The 18,066-nt window shown below is 40.0% G+C and overlaps 1 protein-coding gene across 2 annotated transcripts; it reads left to right on the top strand.

Annotated features, from left to right (window-relative positions):
* The first annotated feature begins 625 nt into the window (after window positions 1–625).
* On the top strand, window positions 626–16,288 carry POLE4 (DNA polymerase epsilon 4, accessory subunit). 2 transcript variants are annotated; one of them, XM_079941200.1, is made up of 4 exons: window positions 626–899; window positions 1,512–1,596; window positions 2,270–2,311; window positions 15,948–16,288. In XM_079941200.1, exons 1-4 carry the CDS (start codon window positions 690–692, stop codon window positions 15,959–15,961), a joined length of 351 nt encoding a protein of 116 aa, XP_079797326.1. In that variant the 5' UTR covers window positions 626–689; the 3' UTR covers window positions 15,962–16,288. The 2 variants fall into 2 exon arrangements, with proteins under 2 accessions (XP_079797326.1, XP_079797327.1); XM_079941201.1 differs by lacking the exon at window positions 2,270–2,311.
* The last annotated feature ends 1,778 nt before the right edge of the window (window positions 16,289–18,066 follow it).

The raw sequence follows: 18,066 nt of genomic DNA, 5'->3' as shown, positions 1-18,066 counted from the left end.
ATTGTTGAAATGATTTCCATAACTTGTTTCTTTTCCCTCCTACATTTAAAAAAAGTTAATTAATTAATTTATTTTTGGCTGTGTTGGGTCTTCGTTTACTGTGCAAGAGCTTTCTGTAGTTGCGGCGAGTGGGGGCCACTTTTCATCGCGGTGCGCGGGCCTCTCACTGTCGCGGCCTCTTTTGTGGCGGAGCACACGATCCAGACGCGCAGGCTCAGTAGTTGTGGCTCAACGGGCCCAGTTGCTCCGCAGCATGTGGGATCTTCCCAGACCCGGGCTCGAACCCGTATTCCCTGCATTGGCAGGCAGATTCTCAACCACTAGCGCCACCAGGGAAGCCCCCTCCTACGTTTTTATTGCTCTACTTTACTGTCTCTTCCAGTAGCACGTAAACTTGTTCAAGTTTCTCCTGTATATATTTCTATTACTGCTGTGTTTACTTTTACAATCAAATTTCTCAAAAGAGGGCTCAACTAAGCAGGATGGCGCGTCAGAGTCATCTGTGACGGCAAGACAGGCCACCAGGCCCCCAGAGGCGCTGCGAGCGGCAAAAAGTCTGGCGCCCCGCCGCGTGAGGGGCGGAGTCACGCGCCCGTAGGGGGCGTGGCTTCCAGCGCGCGCGAGGAGGGGGCCGGCACCGCTTGCGTGCACACAGTCGGCGGCTGCGCGCGCAGCAGGCTCGGGCGTGGATGGCGGCTGTGGCGACTGGAAACGGGGCTTTCCAGGAGGAGGAGGGTACCGGTGGGGACGCAGCGGCTCCGCAGCCCCATGCCCCGACGAGTGCGCCCGGGGCTCGTCTCTCGAGGCTGCCTCTGGCGCGAGTGAAGGCCTTGGTGAAGGCGGACCCCGACGTGACGCTCGCAGGACAGGAAGCCATCTTCATTCTGGCACGAGCCGCGGTGCGGCCGGGGCACAATGGGGTGGCGGGGGTGCCTGGCGAGGGGCGGGGCTCGGGGCCTTTCCGAAGGGCGGGGCTTAGCGAGCCTTTGGTCCAGGTTTGGGGAACGCGGGGAGCCAGAAGAGGATGTGGGGCGGGGTGTGCTGAGCACCGGGAGGTGAGAGAGGTTCTGGGGCCGGATTCTGAGGTGTGAGCATAGGAAGGGAGGACGGGAAAAGCGTCGCGTAAAGTAGTTGTACTGGTTTGCTAACATACCTACCTCTTCTTGAGGGCCTGAACACGACTTTAATTTGCATCTCCAGTCTAACACTGAACTTGTAGGAACCTCAAGTAAATGAGTGTGGTGGATCTACAAGTGAGGAAGGGACGGATGTGTCATGGGCGACTGCAGGAGGGAGAAGGGGACTAGACTTTTATGAAGTCCAGGAGAACCTTCAGCTTCCCTGAGAACCTCTCTTTCACCCCTGTCCGTTCCCCCACCGCCAACAGAAGCACACACAAGAATTGTACTAGAATTCATCCATACAACTCTGCTTGGTGGTTTTGTTTTTTCAATTTTGGTTTATTATAACTTTTATTGTTTTTAAAATTTTTTTTCTGCTTTTCTTCACAGGAACTGTTTGTGGAAACCATTGCAAAAGATGCCTACTGTTGTGCTCAACAGGGGAAGAGGAAAACCCTTCAGAGGAGAGATTTGGGTAGAGTGTCACTTTGGTATCTTGGATCTGGGGGCAGACAAGAGAGGGCTGGTTGAGGTTTTCCCTTACACTGTTTAAGACGGCATCACTGTAAGATGAGCGGTGCCACAGGTCTCTTCCTACGATGTTTTCTCTTGGGCTGCCACAGTGCCAGAAAACCCTACCTTTTGAAAATCTGCTTTGGGTGGCTGGAGAGGTGCTGGGACAGAGAACCGAAGGAGTCTAGATGTTGCCAAAGCTAACTAGACCCCTTTATACCTTCTGCCATATTGTACCAGGCTTGACTTTTTTATTCACCTAGAAAGTAGAGGTTTGATTTCTGACTCTACTTTTTAGCTGGTAACCCTAGAACATCTGTAAGCTTTCATATACCATAATCTCGCTTTCCCTTCTGTATAGGCAACACTTCTTTGATGACTTTCAGAGCAAAGATGTTCCCCTCAGTGAGCAGTATTTAACCAGGCTTTTCTTATTTTCTTACTCTCAGAGAGACAGCTGATACGTAAGATTTGGTGGTGGAGTAGATATGGATCTCAAGATAGCAAGGGACAAATTTTATAAATGCCCTAATTTGCATAAAGCCTCATGCCCTTCACTGTGGGTTGTGCTTTTGTAAGAGGTTGATGCCCAAATAACCGGAGTTAGTCAGGTGTCCCTTTACCTTGTGTTTCAGATAATGCAATAGAAGCTGTGGATGAATTTGCTTTCCTGGAAGGTGAGTTCTCTATCACGGGGTAATCATTTCCACCTGTCTTTCCCATGCTAACGATCTGACTTCAAAACCTTATAAAACCGATGGCCTGGTTCTTCCTTTTTCATGTAGGAATAATTTTCTCCCCATTTCCTATTAAGATAGGAAAAACAAAAATTCCCTTGGGTAGTTAGAACTTCTTCCTGAAAACTGCTTAACCATAAAAAAATGGAAGGGACTATAAAGACCCCAGTGTAGTTAGGTGGATTCAGAAGTTTGATTCTTACTTTGATCTCCATTCTTAGATATAAATCTTACCCCTCATCATAATGCTAGGGATCAGAAATGATTGCCAACATTTAAAGGGTTGCTTCTTGTTCTTTTTTCTTCTTCAGCAGTCTGTGTAAAGTGATTATTTTGCCGCAGTGAGATTCTATTCTGGCCTGTATCTATTTGTTCTTAGGAATTTTAGATTAATTCTTGTATACTAACTAAATCTTGTCATTGAAATAGAAAATATTTGAGATACCTCATTTTAACTAACTTCTCTTAGAGCTCTCTCTCCTACTTAATTCCTAAATCTGATCAGCTTACTATTCCCTACATATATTCTGATTGAAGAGCTTTGCGAAAGCCGTGCACCTTCAGTTCATTCTCACCTTTATCACACCAGGATGTTCTCAACTATCTCCCTGAAGCCTCATTACTTTCAGAAATCTTTTCTTGAATTATTTATTTCACTATTTTTACTCCTTTGTTCTGCATCTGTAATCAACCTAGGCCCCTGGCCCTGTTGATATATTCTTTTAAATGTCTTTTAAGATATATTCCCATGGCTAGCTTTGAGCCTATATTGAGTATTCTCTTAATTTGTAGATCTTTTTTAAGTCTCTTTTCTGATTACTCATTTCTCTTAAAAATAACTTGTTAGCTGCCTACCTAAGGCAGACAATTTCTTGTGACTGACATCCTATCAGTTCCTCAATCAAAAATGTTTGGAGCCTAACTCTACCTGTTTTTTTTTTTTTTTTTTTTTTTTGCGTTACGCGGGACCCTCACTGTTGTGGCCTCTCCTGTTGCGGAGCACAGGCTCCGGACGCGCAGGCTCAGCGGCCATGGCTCACGGGCCTAGCCGCTCCGCGGCATGTGGGATCTTCCCGGACTGGGGCACGCACCCGCGTTCCCTGCATCGGCAGGCGGACTCTCAATCACTGTGCCACCAGGGAAGCCCCTACCTGTTTATTTTTATTTTTAAATATGGAATACTTCATGAATTTGTGTGTCATCCTTGCACAGGGACCATGCTAACCTTCCCTGTATCGTTACAATTTTAGTAAGTGTACTGCTGAAGTGAGCACTCCTACCTGTTTATTTTTAATTACCATCTTTTCGAAGAGATGAGCAATGGGATCAAATTTCTGTTTAAAGACATAAAACTGCCAACTTCTGGTGCCAGGATGATAAATTGGAGGGTGCTAGGAATAGAAGTGGAGAGAACTTAACAAAGTTTTCCACTTTAGCCTATACCATGCATAGTGCTTGGCTTGGATTTTTAATAAATGGCCATTTAATGAGTGGTGGATGTGTTCATTTTCATCTTTGGATTCAATAATCTGAGTAGTTGAATCCCTCTGCTCTATTCTACATTAGTAGATCTGAATTTTGGTCATTTTAGCCCCCTTGGATTTAGTCAGTATTATATTATTTTGTACCTGGTAAAATAAATGTTCTTATGTCCTTAGATGTGTATGTTCTAAGTGAAATTTTTTTTCTTTTTAATTGAGTCAGTATATATTCCTGTTTAAAAGTGAAATAGTTACCTAATGACTTATAATGAAATGGCCCTCATCCTTTTATTATTTCTGTTTTTAGCTTTTCAGATGGTTTCTTATATTTCTGAATAATATGCTTTGTTGTTCATTTATCAACTGTAGATCTTATGTTTTGACTTCCTGCTATGATAAACGAAGGTTTGGCTAACCTATACTACCCTCTCCGTCCCTTCCCTCCTTTCTCATTTTTTGTAGTTTTATCATTATTTTTAGTTCCTTTGTTACCTTTACAATTTATATAACATACTAAAATATGTTTTTTTTTTGTTGGCTCCTCACTTTGTAAGGTATGACTGTTAGTTCTCTTATTCCTTCCTTTCCCATTTTTAGCTCACTTCTAGCTCTCACTTTGTGTCAAGGCTGAAAACATACCTCCTTATCATAATTAGATCTTCCATGCTATATAGGTTGAGTGTAGAAGTTGAAAAACGGTATTGTGAACAGTCTTCCTCTACCCTCTCTGTCCTTTAATCCCTTATATAGGTCCCCTCCCTTCACGTAGCAGTTATTAGTCTCTTGTGTAATCTTCTGGGTATTTTAATGCAAATATGTATGTGTATATATATATTCTTTTTTAAGCCTTTCCTTATGAAATGAGTATGGCATAGAATATGTATATCTTTTTTGGATACTGCCAAACATCTTGTATACCTGATTCACATCTCTGTCAGCAGTGTATGACAGTTCCCATTGTTCCTCATTCTCACCAACACTTGGTATTATCAGGGTTTGATTTTTGCCAGTCTGGTAGGAACAACATTGATGAGTGTTTTTATCATAAAAGGGTGTAGGATTTTGTTAAATGTTTTTTCTGCGTCTATTAAGATGGTCATGTGGTTTTTGTCTTTCCTTTTGTTAATGTGGTGTATCACATTGATTGATTTGTGAATATTGAATTATCCTTGCATCCCTGGAATAAATTCTACTTGATCATGTTGTATGATCCTTTTTAAATATATTATTGGATTTGGTTTGCTAGTATTTTGTTGAGGGTGTTTGCATTTATATTCATCAGTGATAATTGGCCTGTAATTTTTTTGTTTGTAGTTTCTTTGTCTGGTTTTGGTATCAGGGTAATGGTGGTCTTACTGTAGGATGAATTTGGGAGTGTTTCATCCTCCAGGTTTTTGGAATAGTTTGAGAAGGATAGGTACTAGCTCTTCTTTATATGTTTGGTAGAACTTCTCTGTGAAGCCATCTGGTCCTGGAGTTTTGTTTGCTGGGTGTTTTTTGATTAATAGTTCAGTTTCACTACTGGTGGTCCAGCTGTTCAGATTATCTATTTCTTTCTCATTCAGTCTTGGAATGTTGTCTGTTTCTAGAAATGTATCCCTTTCTTCTGGATTGCCCAATTTGTTGGCATATAACTGTTGGTAGTAGCCTCTTATGATTTTTTTGTATCTCTTATTTTGTTTATTTGGATCCTCATGTTTTCTTGATGAGTTGACTGAAGACTTCAATTTTGTTTATCTTTTCAAAAAACCAGCTCTTGGTTTCATTGATCTTTCTGTCGTTTTATGTTTCTCTGTTTCATTTTTTTCCTCTCTGATCTTTATTGTTACCTTTGTTCTGCTGACTTTCGGCTTTGTCCTTTTTCTTCTAATTCTTTTAGGTGGTAGGTTACGTTGTTTGAGATTTTTCTCATTTCTCAAGGTAGGCCTCTGTTGCTCCAAACTTTTCTCTTAGAACTGCTTTTGCTGCATCCCATAGATTTTGGAAAATTGTGTTTCCATTTTTATTTGTCTTGAGGTAGTTTCTGATTTTCTCTTGGATTTCTTCAGTGACCCATTGGTTTTTTAGTAGCATATGTTTAGTCTCCGCATGTTTGTATTTTCCCCATTTTTCATCCTGTGATTGATTTCTGGTTTCCCACCATTGTGGTGGGAAAAAATGCTTGATATAATTTCTACCCTCTTAAATTTGTTGAGACTTGTTTAGTTAACTGGCATGTGATCTGTCCTGGAGAACATTCTTTGTGCATTTGAAAAGAATGTGTATTCTGTTGTTTTTGGGTGGAATATCCTGTAGGTATCTTTTAAGTTAACTGGTCTAATATGTCATTTATGACCACAGTTTCCTTATTGACTTTGTATCTGGATGATCTGTCCATTGATGTAAGTGGGGTGTCAAAGTCCCCTACTACTATTGTATTACTCTCAATTTCTCCCTTTATGTCTGTTACTGTTTGCTTTATGTACTAGGTACTCCTATATTAGGTGCATATGTTATTGAATGTTACATCCTATCTTTGTATTGATCCCTTTATCATTATATAATGCCCTTCTTTGTCTTTTGTTATAGACTTTGTTTTAAAGGCTATTTTGTCTGAGAGGACTATTGCTACCCCAGCTTGCTTGTTATTTCCGTTTGCATGAAATATCTTTTTCCATCCCCACACTTTCAGTCTGTGTATGTCTGAAGTTTTGAGGTGGGTCTCTTGTAAGCAGCATAATAGATAGGTATTGTTTTTTCATCCAGTCAGCCACCCTATGCTTATGATTGGAGCATTTAGTCCATTGACATTTAAGGTCATTATTTTTTTTTTTTTAACATCTTTATTGGGGTATAATTGCTTTACAATGGTGTGTTAGTTTCTGCTTTATAACAGAGTGAATCAGTCATACATAAACATATGTTCCCATATGTCTTCCCTCTTGCGTCTCCCTCCGTCCCACTCTCCCTATCCCACCCCTCCAGGCTGTCACAAAGCACCGAGCCAATATCCCTGTGCCATGCGGCTGCTTCCCACTAGCTATCTACCTTACTACGTTTGTTAGTGTGTATATGTCCATGACTCTCTCTCGCCCTGTCACCGCTAACCCTTCCCCCTCCCCATAACCTCAAGTCCGTTCTCTAGGAGGTCTGCGTCTTTATTCCTTCCTTACCGCTAGGTTCTTCATGACATTTTTTTTTTCTTAAATTCCATATATATGTGTTAGCATACGGTATTTGTCTTTTTCTTTCTGACTTACTTCACTCTGTATGACAGACTCTAGGTCTATCCACCTCATTACAAATAGCTCAATTTCGTTTCTTTTCATGGCTGAGTAATATTCCATTGTATATATGTGCCACATCTTTATCCATTCATCCGATGATGGGCACTTAGGTTGTTTCCATCTCCGGGCTATTGTAAGTAGAGCTGCAGTGAACATTTTGGTACGTGACTCTTTTTGAATTATGGTTTTCTCAGGGTATATGCCCAGTAGTGGGATTGCTGGGTCATATGGTAGTTCTATTTTTAGTTTTTTGAGGAACCTCCATACTGTTCTCCACAGTGGCTGTATCAATTTACATTCCCACCAACAGTGCAAGAGGGTTCCTTTTTCTCCACACCCTCTCCAGCATTTTTTGTTTGTAGATTTTTTGATGATGGCCATTCTGACAGGTGTGAGATGATATCTCATTGTAGTTTTGATTTGCATTTCTCTAATGATTAATGAAGTTGAGCATTCTTTCATGTGTTTGTTGGCAGTCTGTATATCTTCTTTGGAGAAATGTCTGTTTAGGTCTTCTGCCCATTTTTGGATTGAGTTGTTTGTTTTTTTGTTATTGGGCTGCATGAGCTGCTTATAAATTTTGAAGATTAGTCCATTGTCAGTTGCTTCATTTGCAAATATTTTCTCCCATTCTGAGGGTTGTCTTTTGGTCTTGTTTACGGTTTCCTTTGCTGTGCAAAAGCTGTGAAGTTTCATTAGGTCCCATTTGTTTATTTTTATTTTTATTTTTTTATTTCCATTTCTCTAGGAGGTGGCTCAAAAAGGATCTTGCTGTGATTTATGTCATAGAGTATTCTGCCTATGTTTTCCTCTAAGAGTTTGATAGTTTCTGGCCTTACATTTAGGTCTGTAATCCATTTTGAGCTTATTTTTGTATATGGTGTTAGGGAGTGATCTAATCTCATACTTTTACATGTAGCTGTCCAGTTTTCCCAGCACAACTTATTGAAGAGGCTGTCCTTTCTCCACTGTACATTCCTGACTCCTTTATCAAGGATAAGGTGACCATATGTGCTTGGGTTTATCTCTGGGCTTTCTATCCTGTTCCATTGATTTATCTTTCTGTTTTTGTGCCAGTACCATACTATCTTGATTACTGTAGCTTTGTAGTATAGTCTGAGGTCAGGGAGCCTGTTTCCTCCAGCTCCATTTTTCATTCTCAAGATTGCTTTGGCTATTCGGGGTCTTTTGTGTTTCCATACAAATTGTGAAATTTTTTGTTCTAGTTCTGTGAAAAATACCAGTGATAGTTTGATAGGGATTGCATTGAATCTGTAGATTGCTTTGGGTAGTAGAGTCATTTTCACAATGTTGATTCTTCCAATCCACGAACATGGTATATCTCTCCATCTATTTGTATCATCTTTAATTTCTTTCATCAGTGTCTTATAATTTTCTGCATACAGGTCTTTTGTCTCCTTAACTAGGTTTATCCTAGATATTTTATTTTTTGTTGCAATGGTAAATGGGAGTGTTTTCTTGATTTCACTTTCAGATTATTCATCCTTAGTGTATAGGAATGCCAGAGATTTCGTGCATTAATTTTGTATTCTGCTACTTTACGAAATTAATTGATTAGCTCTAGTAGTTTTCTGGTAGCATCTTAGGATTCTCCATGTATAGTATCATGTCATCTGAAAACAGTGACATCTTTACTTCTTCTTTTCTGATTTGAATTCATTTTATTTCCTTTTCTTCTCTGATTGCTGTGGCTAAAACTTCCAAAACTATGTTGAATAAGAGTGGTGAGAGTGGGCAACCTTGTCTTGTTCCTGAGCTTAGTGGAAATGCTTTCAGTTTTTCACCATTGAGAACAGTGTTCGCTGTGGGTTTGTCATATATGGCCTTTATTATGTTGAGGAAAGTTCCCTCTATGCGTACTTTCTGCAGGGTTTTTATCATAAATGGGTGTTGAATTTTGTCAAAAGCTTTCTCTGCATCTATTGAGATGATCATATGGTGTTTCTCCTTCAGTTTGTTAATATGGTGTATCACGTTGATTGATTTGCGTATATTGAAGAATCCTTGCATTCCTGGAATAAACCCCACTTGATCATGGTGTATGATCCTTTTAATGTGCTGTTGGATTCTGTTTGCTAGTATTTTGTTGAGGATTTTTGCATCTATGTTCATCAGTGATATTGGCCTGTAGTTTTCTTTCTTTGTGACATCCTTGTCTGGTTTTGGTATCAGGGTGATGGTGGCCTCGTAGAAGGAATTTGGGAGTGCCCTCTGCTATATTTTGGAAGAATTTGAGAAGGATAGGTGTTAGCTCTTCTCTAAATTTTTCATAGAATTTGCCTGTGAAGCCATTTGGTCCTGGGCTTTTGTTTGTTGGAAGATTTTTAATCACAGTTTCAATTTCAGTGCTTGTGTTTGGTCTGTTCATATTATCTATTTCTTCCTGATTCTGACTTGGCAGGTTGTGCATTTCTAAGAATTTGTCCATTTCTTCCAGATTGTCCATTTTATTGGCCTAGAGTTGCTTGTAGTAATCTCTCATGATCTTTTGTATTTCTGCAGTGTCAGTTGTTACTTCTTTTTCATTTCTAATTCTATTGATTTGAGTCTTCTCCCTTTTTTTCTTGATGAGTCTGACTAATGGTTTATCAATTTTGTTTATCTTCTCAAAGAACCAGCTTTTAATTTTATTGATATTTGCTCTCATTTATGATTTCTTTCCTTCTGCTAACTTTGGGTTTTTTTTGTTCTTCTTTACCCTAATTGCTTTAGGTGCAAGGTTATGTTGTTTATTCGAGATGTTTCCTGTTTCTTAAGTTAGGATTGTATTGCTATAAACTTCTCTCTTAGAACTGCTTTTGCTGCATCCCATAGATTTTGGGTTGTTATGTCTCCATTGTCATTTGTTTCTGGGTATTTTTTGATTTCCTATTCGATGTCTTCAGTGATCACTTCATTATTAAGTAGTGTATTGTTTAGCCTCCATGTGTTTGTATTTTTTACAGATCTTTTCCTGTAATTGATATCTAGTCTCATAACGTTGTGGTCGGAAAAGATACTTGAAACAATTTCAGTTTTCTTAAATTTACCAAGGCTTGACTTGTGATCCAAGATATGATCTATCCTGGAGAATGTTCCATGAGCACTTGAAAAAAATGTGTATTCTGTTGTTTTTGGATGGAATGTCCTATAAATATCAATTAAGTTCATCTTGTTTAATGTATCATTTAAAGCTTGTGTTTCCTTATTTATTTTCATTTTGGATGATCTGTCCGTTGGTGAAAGTGAGGTGTTAAAGTCCCCTAGTATGAATGTGTTACTGTCGATTTCCCCTTTTATGGCTGTTAGTATTTGCCTTATGTATTGAGGTGCTCCTATGTTGGGGCATAAATATTTACAATTGTTATATCTTCTTCTTGGATCGATTCCTTGATTGTTATGTAGTGTCCTTCTTTGTCTCTTCTAATAGTCTTTATTTTAAAGTCTATTTTGTCTGGTATGAGAATTGCTACTCCAGCTTTCTTTTGGTTTTCATTAGCATGAAATACCTTTTTCCATCCCCTTTCAGTCTGTATGTATCTCTAGGTCTGAAGTGGGTCTCTTGTAGACAGCAAATATATGGGTCTTGTTTTTGTATCCATTCAGCCAATCTGTGTCTTTGGTGGGAGCATTTAATCCATTTACATTTAAGGTAATTATCGATATGTATGTTCCTATTCCCATTTTCTTAATTGTTTTGGGTTCGTCATTGTAGGTCTTTTCCTTCTCTTGTGTTTCTTGCCTAGAGAAGTTCCTTTAGCAGTTGTTTTAAAGCTGGTTTGGTGGTGCTGAATGCTCTCAGGTTTTGCTTGTCTGTAAAGATTTTAATTTCTCCATCAAATCTGCATGAGATCTTTGCTGGGTAGAGTAATCTTGGTTGCAGGTTTTTCTCCATCATCACTTTAAATATGTCCTGCCAGTCCCTTCTGGCTTGCAGAGTTTCTGCTGAAAGATCAGCTGTTAACCTTATTGGGATTCCCTTGTGTGTTATTTGTTGTTTTTCCCTTGCTGCTTTTAATTGTTTTCTTTGTATTTTATTTTTGACAGTTTGATTAATATGTGTCTTGGTGTATTTCTCTTTGAATTTATCCTATATGGGACTCTCTGTGCTTTCTGGACTTGATTAACTATTTCCTTTCCCATATTAGGGAAGTTGTCAACAGTAATCTCTTGAAATATTTTCTCAGTCCTTTTCTTTTTCTCTTCTTATTCTGGAACCCCTATAATTCGAATGTTGGTGTGTTTAATGTTGTCCCAGAGGTCTCTGAGTCTGTCCTCAGTTTTTTTCATTCTTTTTTCTTTATTCTGCTCTGCAGTAGTTATTTCCACTATTTTATCTTCCAGGTTACTTATCCGTTCTTCTGCGTCAGTTATTCTGCTATTGATCCCTTCTAGAGTATTTTTAATTTCATTTATTGTGTTGTTCATCATTGCTTGTTTCATCTTTAGTTCTTCTAGGTCCTTGTTAAATGTTTCTTGCATTTTGTCCATTCTGTTTCCAAGATTTTGGATCATCTTTACTATCATTATTCTGAATTCTTTTTCAGGTAGACTGCCTATTTCCTCTTCATTTTTTAGGCCTTGTGGGTTTTTATCTTGCTCCTTCATCTGCTGTGTGTTTTTCTGTCTTCTCATTTTGCTTATCTTACTGTGTTTGGGGTCTCCTTTTTGCAGGCTGCAGGTTCGTAGTTCCCGTTGTGTTTGGTGTCTGTCCCCAGTGGCTAAGTTTGTTTCAGTGGGTTGTGAAGGCTTCCTGGTGGAGGGGACTAGTGCCTGTGTTCTGGTGATGAGGCTGGATCTTGTCTTTCTGGTGGGCAGGTCCACGTCTGGTGGTGTGTTTTGGGGTGTCTGTGGACTTATTATGATTTTAGGCAGCCTCTCTGCTAATGGGTGGGGTTGTGTTCCTATCTTGCTAGTTGTTTGCCATAGGGTGTCCTGCATTGTAGCTTGCTGGTTGTTGAGTGAAGCTGGGTGCTGGTGTTGAGATGGAGATCTCTGGGAGATTTTCGCCGTTCGTTATTATGTGGAGCTGGGAGGTCTGTTGTGGACCAGTGTCCTGAGGGTGGCTCTCCCACCTCAGAGGCACAGCACTGACTCCTGGCTGCAGCACCAAGAACCTTTCATCCAAATGACTTAGAATAAAAGGGAGAAGAAGAAAGAAAGAAAGAAAGAAAGAGAGAGAGAGAGAGGGAGGGAGGGAGGGAGGGAGGGAGAGGGAGGGAGGGAGGGAGGGAGGGAGGGAGGGAGGGAGAGAGAGAGAGAGAGAGAGAGAGAGAGAGAAAGAAAGAAAGAGAAAGAAAGAGAGAAAGAAAGAAGGGAGGGAGGGAGGAAGGAAGGAGGGAAGGAAGGAAAAAAAGAAAGAAACATAAAGTAAAATAAAATAAGATAAAATATAATAAAGTTATTAAAATAAAAAAATAATTATTAAGGAAAAAAAATTAAAAATAAACAAACAAAAACAACAGACGGATAGAACCCTAAGACAAATGGTGGAAGCAAAGCTATACAGACGATATCTCACACAGAAGCATACACATACACATTCACAAAAAGAGGAAAAGGGGAAAAAATCTTAAATCTTGCTCTCAAAGTCCACCTCCTCTATTTGGTTATGATTCGTTGTCTATTCATGTATTCCACAGATACAGGGTACATCAAGTTGATTGTGGAGCTTTAATCCGCTGCTTCTGAGGCTGCTGGGAGAGATTTCCCTTTCTCTTCTTTGTTCTCACAGCTCCCAGGGGCTCAGCTTTGGATTTGGCCCCGCCTCTGCGTGTAGGTCACTGGAGGGCATCTGTTCTTCGCTCAGACAGGACGGGGTTAAAGGAGTCGCTGAATCAGGGGCTCTGGCTCACTCAGGCTGGGGGGAGGGAGGGGAATGGAATGTGGGGCGAGCCTGCAGGGGCAGAGGCCGGCGTGACATTGCACCAGCCTGAGGTGCGCCATGCGTTCTCCCGGGGGAGTTGTTCCTGCATCCCGGGACCCTGGCAGTGGCGGGCTGCACAGGCTCCCCGGAAGGGGGTTGTGGATAATAACCTGTGTTCACACACAGGCTTCTTGGTGGCGGCAGCAAGTGCTTAGGCTTTTTAAATCTATGGATTGATGTCTTTCATCTGTCCTGGAGAAGTCTCTTTGTCTCTCCTTTCTGTTTTTCTTTCTCCTTTCTCTCTGGGATTCACATTAAATGTATGCTAAAAGTCAACCATCATTTTGCCACTCCATGATGTATTATATGTAATTTTTCTGACCTTCCATTTTATTAATTCTCTGTTCAGTAGTCTTGTCTCCTTTAAACTTTCCTGTTGATTTATTAGTTTCAGTTCTTGTTTTTGTATTTTTCATTTTCTGTGAATTCCATTTAGTTATTTTTCAAATATATTTTGTTAGTTTGTATTTGCTGCAGATGTTTTGAAACTTGTCTTTTATTTCACTAAATGTAGTATGTACAATTGTTTATAGTCTGTGTCCAATCTTAATATCCAAAGCCTTTTAAGCCTGGCTTATTTATTTACTTTTCTGTCTATTGTTTTTGTTGGTACTGTCTCATGGTCTTTTTCTATTTGCTTAGTTATCTTAGTGTATATATATATATTGTTGCAGTATGCGGGCCTCTCACTGTTGTGACCTCTCCCGTTGTGGAGCACAGGCTCTAGACGCGTAGGCTCAGCGGCCATGGCTCACGTGCCTAGCCGCTCCGCGGCATATGGGATCTTCCCGGACTGGGGCACGAACCTGTGTCCCTTGCATTGGCAGGCAGACTCTCAACCACTGCGCCACCAGGGAAGCCCTATCTTGGTATATTTGTCATTGTATTAATATTTGAAAAAATAATTTGTTGGATAATTATTTGAGGCCAGTATAATGAGACCTTTCTTCAAAGATTTTCATTTGCTTCTGCAAGACACCTAGGGGCATGTATCAGTGCAGAACCTCCTTTTTGAATCTAAGACTTGAGGATTCCTTGATCACTGTGGTGATATCAACTGTGATGGCAGGTCTGTGAGGGGACTGATTTAATTCTAGTTCAGCCTTACTCTGAGGGTGTAGCCTTTTGGGAATCCAGCATTTAGAAAGGGGGAAATTATCAAACCTTTCCACTTGGGCAGATTCTCAGATTTGACCCTTCATTTGCTTAGCCAAAATTGCAAATGTTTTTCAGCTCTCTTTTGGATTGGCAGATTCCCCTGAGGTAAAAGCAGTTTTGGAGGCTGGGTTTTCTTTGTGTTTTTGCCTTCTCTAGATTTTGGGTTTGCCTTTTCTTGAGGCCTATTTAATGCCTGAAGGATTTTCTTTTTAAAAATAGATTAATCAGTTCTATCAGTTGGTATCAGCAGAAATTTGACATTATCAAAAGCAGAGGCTATTAAAAAAATTTTGAAGTTTTTTTGCTTTGTTTTGTTCTTTTCTTACGTGTTCTTTTCCCTGAATTATTCTTTCAAATCTTTCCTTTTACTGGATAGGCTTTCTTCAAATGCCATGTAATTTTTATTCTATTTTAGAATGAGGGAATAAGAAAGCTCTTTGGAACCTGTGTAAGTATGTGTATGGAGGGTGGTTATTGCCTTGCAGTTTTACTTTAGTGTGGGTAGCGGGTGGGACCAGATGTTATGTTGGGGGCCTCCAAAGGCCAGAAAACTTGACGGTGGGAAGCTGGAATTTTCAGAAGCCACTTGTTCTCCAGATAATTCATTTAGTTCTTTAGAAGAGAGCCTGCTGATTTTTTTTCAAGTTAGATTTAGTTTAAATGCTTGTTTTCTGGTAGTGCTGCTCACTGGGAGGGTTGTGAGGAGATGTGGTCAACTGTTTCTCATATAGACCCTCGAGTCATTACCCATGTTAGCCTTGCATCTCTTTCTGTCATTTTTGGTGTCAGTCTAGATCCTCCCCATGAGTTTTCTAGTGAGATGGGTTCCCACCTCTGCTGCACCCCCCTCTGTTTATTGTAGGCTCATTTTCCTCTGCCCTATTTATAAACACACTTCAGTCAGATTTCTGTCAGTCAATTTTTTGTTTCAACCAAATCTCTTTGTTGTAGATTTATATACTTGTTAAAAGATTTTTTTTCCTTTCACGTGGAATCTTGCATGGGAGGGCATACAAACTTGAGGGTCCAGTTTCCCATCTTTTTTTAAAGTTTAAAAAAAATTTTATTTTTGGCTGCATTGGGTCTTCATTGCTTCGTGTAGGCTTTCTCTAGTTGCGGCGAGTGGAGGCTACTCTTTGTTGTGGTGCGCAGGCTTCTCATGGTGGTGGCTTGTCTTGTTGCGGAGCGTGGGATCTGGCATGTGGGCTTCAGTAGTTGCAGCATATGGGCTCAGTAGTTGTGGCTCTCAGGTTCTAGAGTGCAGGCTTAGTAGTTGTGGCACATGGGCTTATTTGCTCCATGGCATGTGGGATCTTCCCAGACCAGGTATCGAACCCATGTCCTCTACAATGGCAGGAGGATTCTTAACCACTGTGCCACCAGGGAAGTCCCCAGTTTCCCATCTTGACCTGGAACTTTTTCAAAGATTATACACTCTGCTTAGAAAACTTATTTATTTTGTATCACTCACCCCTTGTTGTAGTCTCCACAGATGCTCATTAACCAACACAATTTCTTAGCCCTTTTCCCACATCTAAATTGAACTCTCCAGACCCAACTGCCCAGCCTCTGTAATGACATGTTCTTCCCCAAGGATCTTTTGGATGGATATTCCTCAAAATGAGCATTTTGGTCTTAGAAGAACTGCCAGTACCAAAGCAGCTGCCACTTAACTTTGCCCAGTTTGCTACATTCATCCAGCTCTCGAGGCACCTTGCTTTCAACATTGCTCTTTGTGTTTTTAGGTACTTTGGATTGATTGCTGAGCCTGGGCAGTTTTGTGAGCCTGTACCTGCATCCTTCAGCTAGGCCCTCTGCAGGTCTCAGCTTTGAAGAAGAGTCTTTGAAATACTGGACTTACACACTTTTCCTGTTCTGCCTTCACCTAAGCCTGGATAAGCAGAGATCTCACCGGTTAGCTTTTCTTTATAAGGTCTTCCACTACTTGTGTCTTCCATTTCTGGCCTGGATGCAGCTGCTGCTGCTTGTGGTAGAGATATCAAAAATGATTTTGTAGGTTGCTTAATAAATGGTAAGGACCAAATAAAAGTTTCTGATCAACCTCAACCTAGTGTGTTTTATCATCTTGTCTTTGTTCTTGCGTCATGACTGGAGAGCCACCATGCCTAGCCACAGATTTTTCTGATCTTCCCTGCTAGCCATTGTAAACCCCAGTCTTTCATTTATTTGTTCATTTTTTTAGCACATCAGCAGAGTGTGGCTCCAGAATTTATAGGATGTCACTTAAGGTCTTCAGAGGTCAAATAAATGTGATCCTAGATTTAAAACCAGTTAAAATATTTCAGTAGCTTTATTGAGATATAATTCACCTACCATACAATTTACCCATTTAAAGTGTACATTTCAGTAGTTTTTAATATATTCACAGATATGTAAAACTGTTGCTATAGTCAATTTTGGAGCATTGTTAAGGGAATTACATAATAGGTGGTATTTTGTGTCTGCCTTCTTTCACTTAAGGTAATGTTTTGTAAGGTTTATCTATGTTATAGCATGTATCAGTACCCATTCCTTTATTTTTAAAATTGTAAAATATACATAACATAAAATGTATCATTTTAACCACTTTTAAGTGTACAGTTCTGTGGCATTTATTCCCATTGTTATCACCATCACCCATCTCCAGAATATTTTTCATCTTCCCACACTGAAACTGAACCCATTAGAAAATAATTCTGCATTCTTCCCTTCCCCAGGCTCTAGTTAAATCTTGTTTTTTGAGAAGGCGTGGGTGACATAGGAGGAAGGAGGCAGAGTACTTAGAAAGTAGTGGTTAAGGAAAGCAGTAGGAAGCCTTGGACAGTGGGACTTAAATATTTTTGGATCATGAATAGGAGGTATAAAGTCTATAAATCTCCCTAGAAGGATGTGCAGATGCTCGATCTTGTAATGTTTTATAAGTAAATTTTCTTTTAGAATAATACTGATTTACAGAAAAGCTGCAAAGACAGTACAGAGTTCTTGTATACTCCTCACCTAGTTCCCCATTGTTAACATCTTACATTGCCAGGTACATTTGTCAAACCTAAGAAACTGACATTTATATCACTATTAACTAAACTCCAGACTTTTTGGATTTCTCATTTTCCCATTAATATCCTTTTTCTGTTCTAAGATCCAATCCAGTACATTATATTTACTTGTCATGTCTCCTAGTCTCCTCTGGTCTGTTTTCTCTTTTCATGACCATGATAGCCTTCAGTAGCACTGGGGAGGTATCCGGCAGACTGTCCCCGACATGGGTTTGTCTGTTTTTCTTAGGATTAGTTAGTACCAGAACTTTGCATATAATTTCAGGGGTTACCCAGGCCCCTGAGGCCCTTCCATGGGCCTTGTATTATTGCAGATTGGAATTTAAAAGGGAATGCAGGCCTTTTTTCACGATAAACTTAGAGGTTGCAGCCCATTAATAGGACATGAAATCAATGTACTATGTTGCCACTGTCATTTTAAAATAATAAAAGCAGTGAAGTGTTGAACTGAGTGAAAGGTAAGTTTGTTTCATTTATATGTGTGTATATTACATCATTGTGGAAAATCTATGTGGTGGGCACAGTTTTGGCCCCCGTGACCTTTGCCCCTGGTGTCATGCTTGTGAATATATTACATGGCAAGAGAGAATGTTGCATATGTAATTAAGGTTACTAATCAGTAGACTTTAAAATAGATGATCCTGGATTGTCTGGCCAGCCCCAAAGTAATCACATGAACTCTTAAAAGCAGAGCTTTCTCCTGGCTGAGGGTAAGAAGTTATAGAGATGTGGCAGAAGAGGACATCAGAAAGATTCAAAGCATGAAAAGGACATGATCTATTGTTGCTGGCTTTGAAGATGGAGAGGGTCA

The sequence above is a fragment of the Stenella coeruleoalba genome (genome assembly GCF_951394435.1).
Source record: "Stenella coeruleoalba genome assembly, chromosome: 13".
Classification (NCBI taxonomy): domain Eukaryota; kingdom Metazoa; phylum Chordata; class Mammalia; order Artiodactyla; family Delphinidae; genus Stenella; species Stenella coeruleoalba.
The sequence above is the reverse complement of the archived record's forward strand: the minus strand, read 5'-3'. Positions and strand labels throughout refer to the sequence as shown.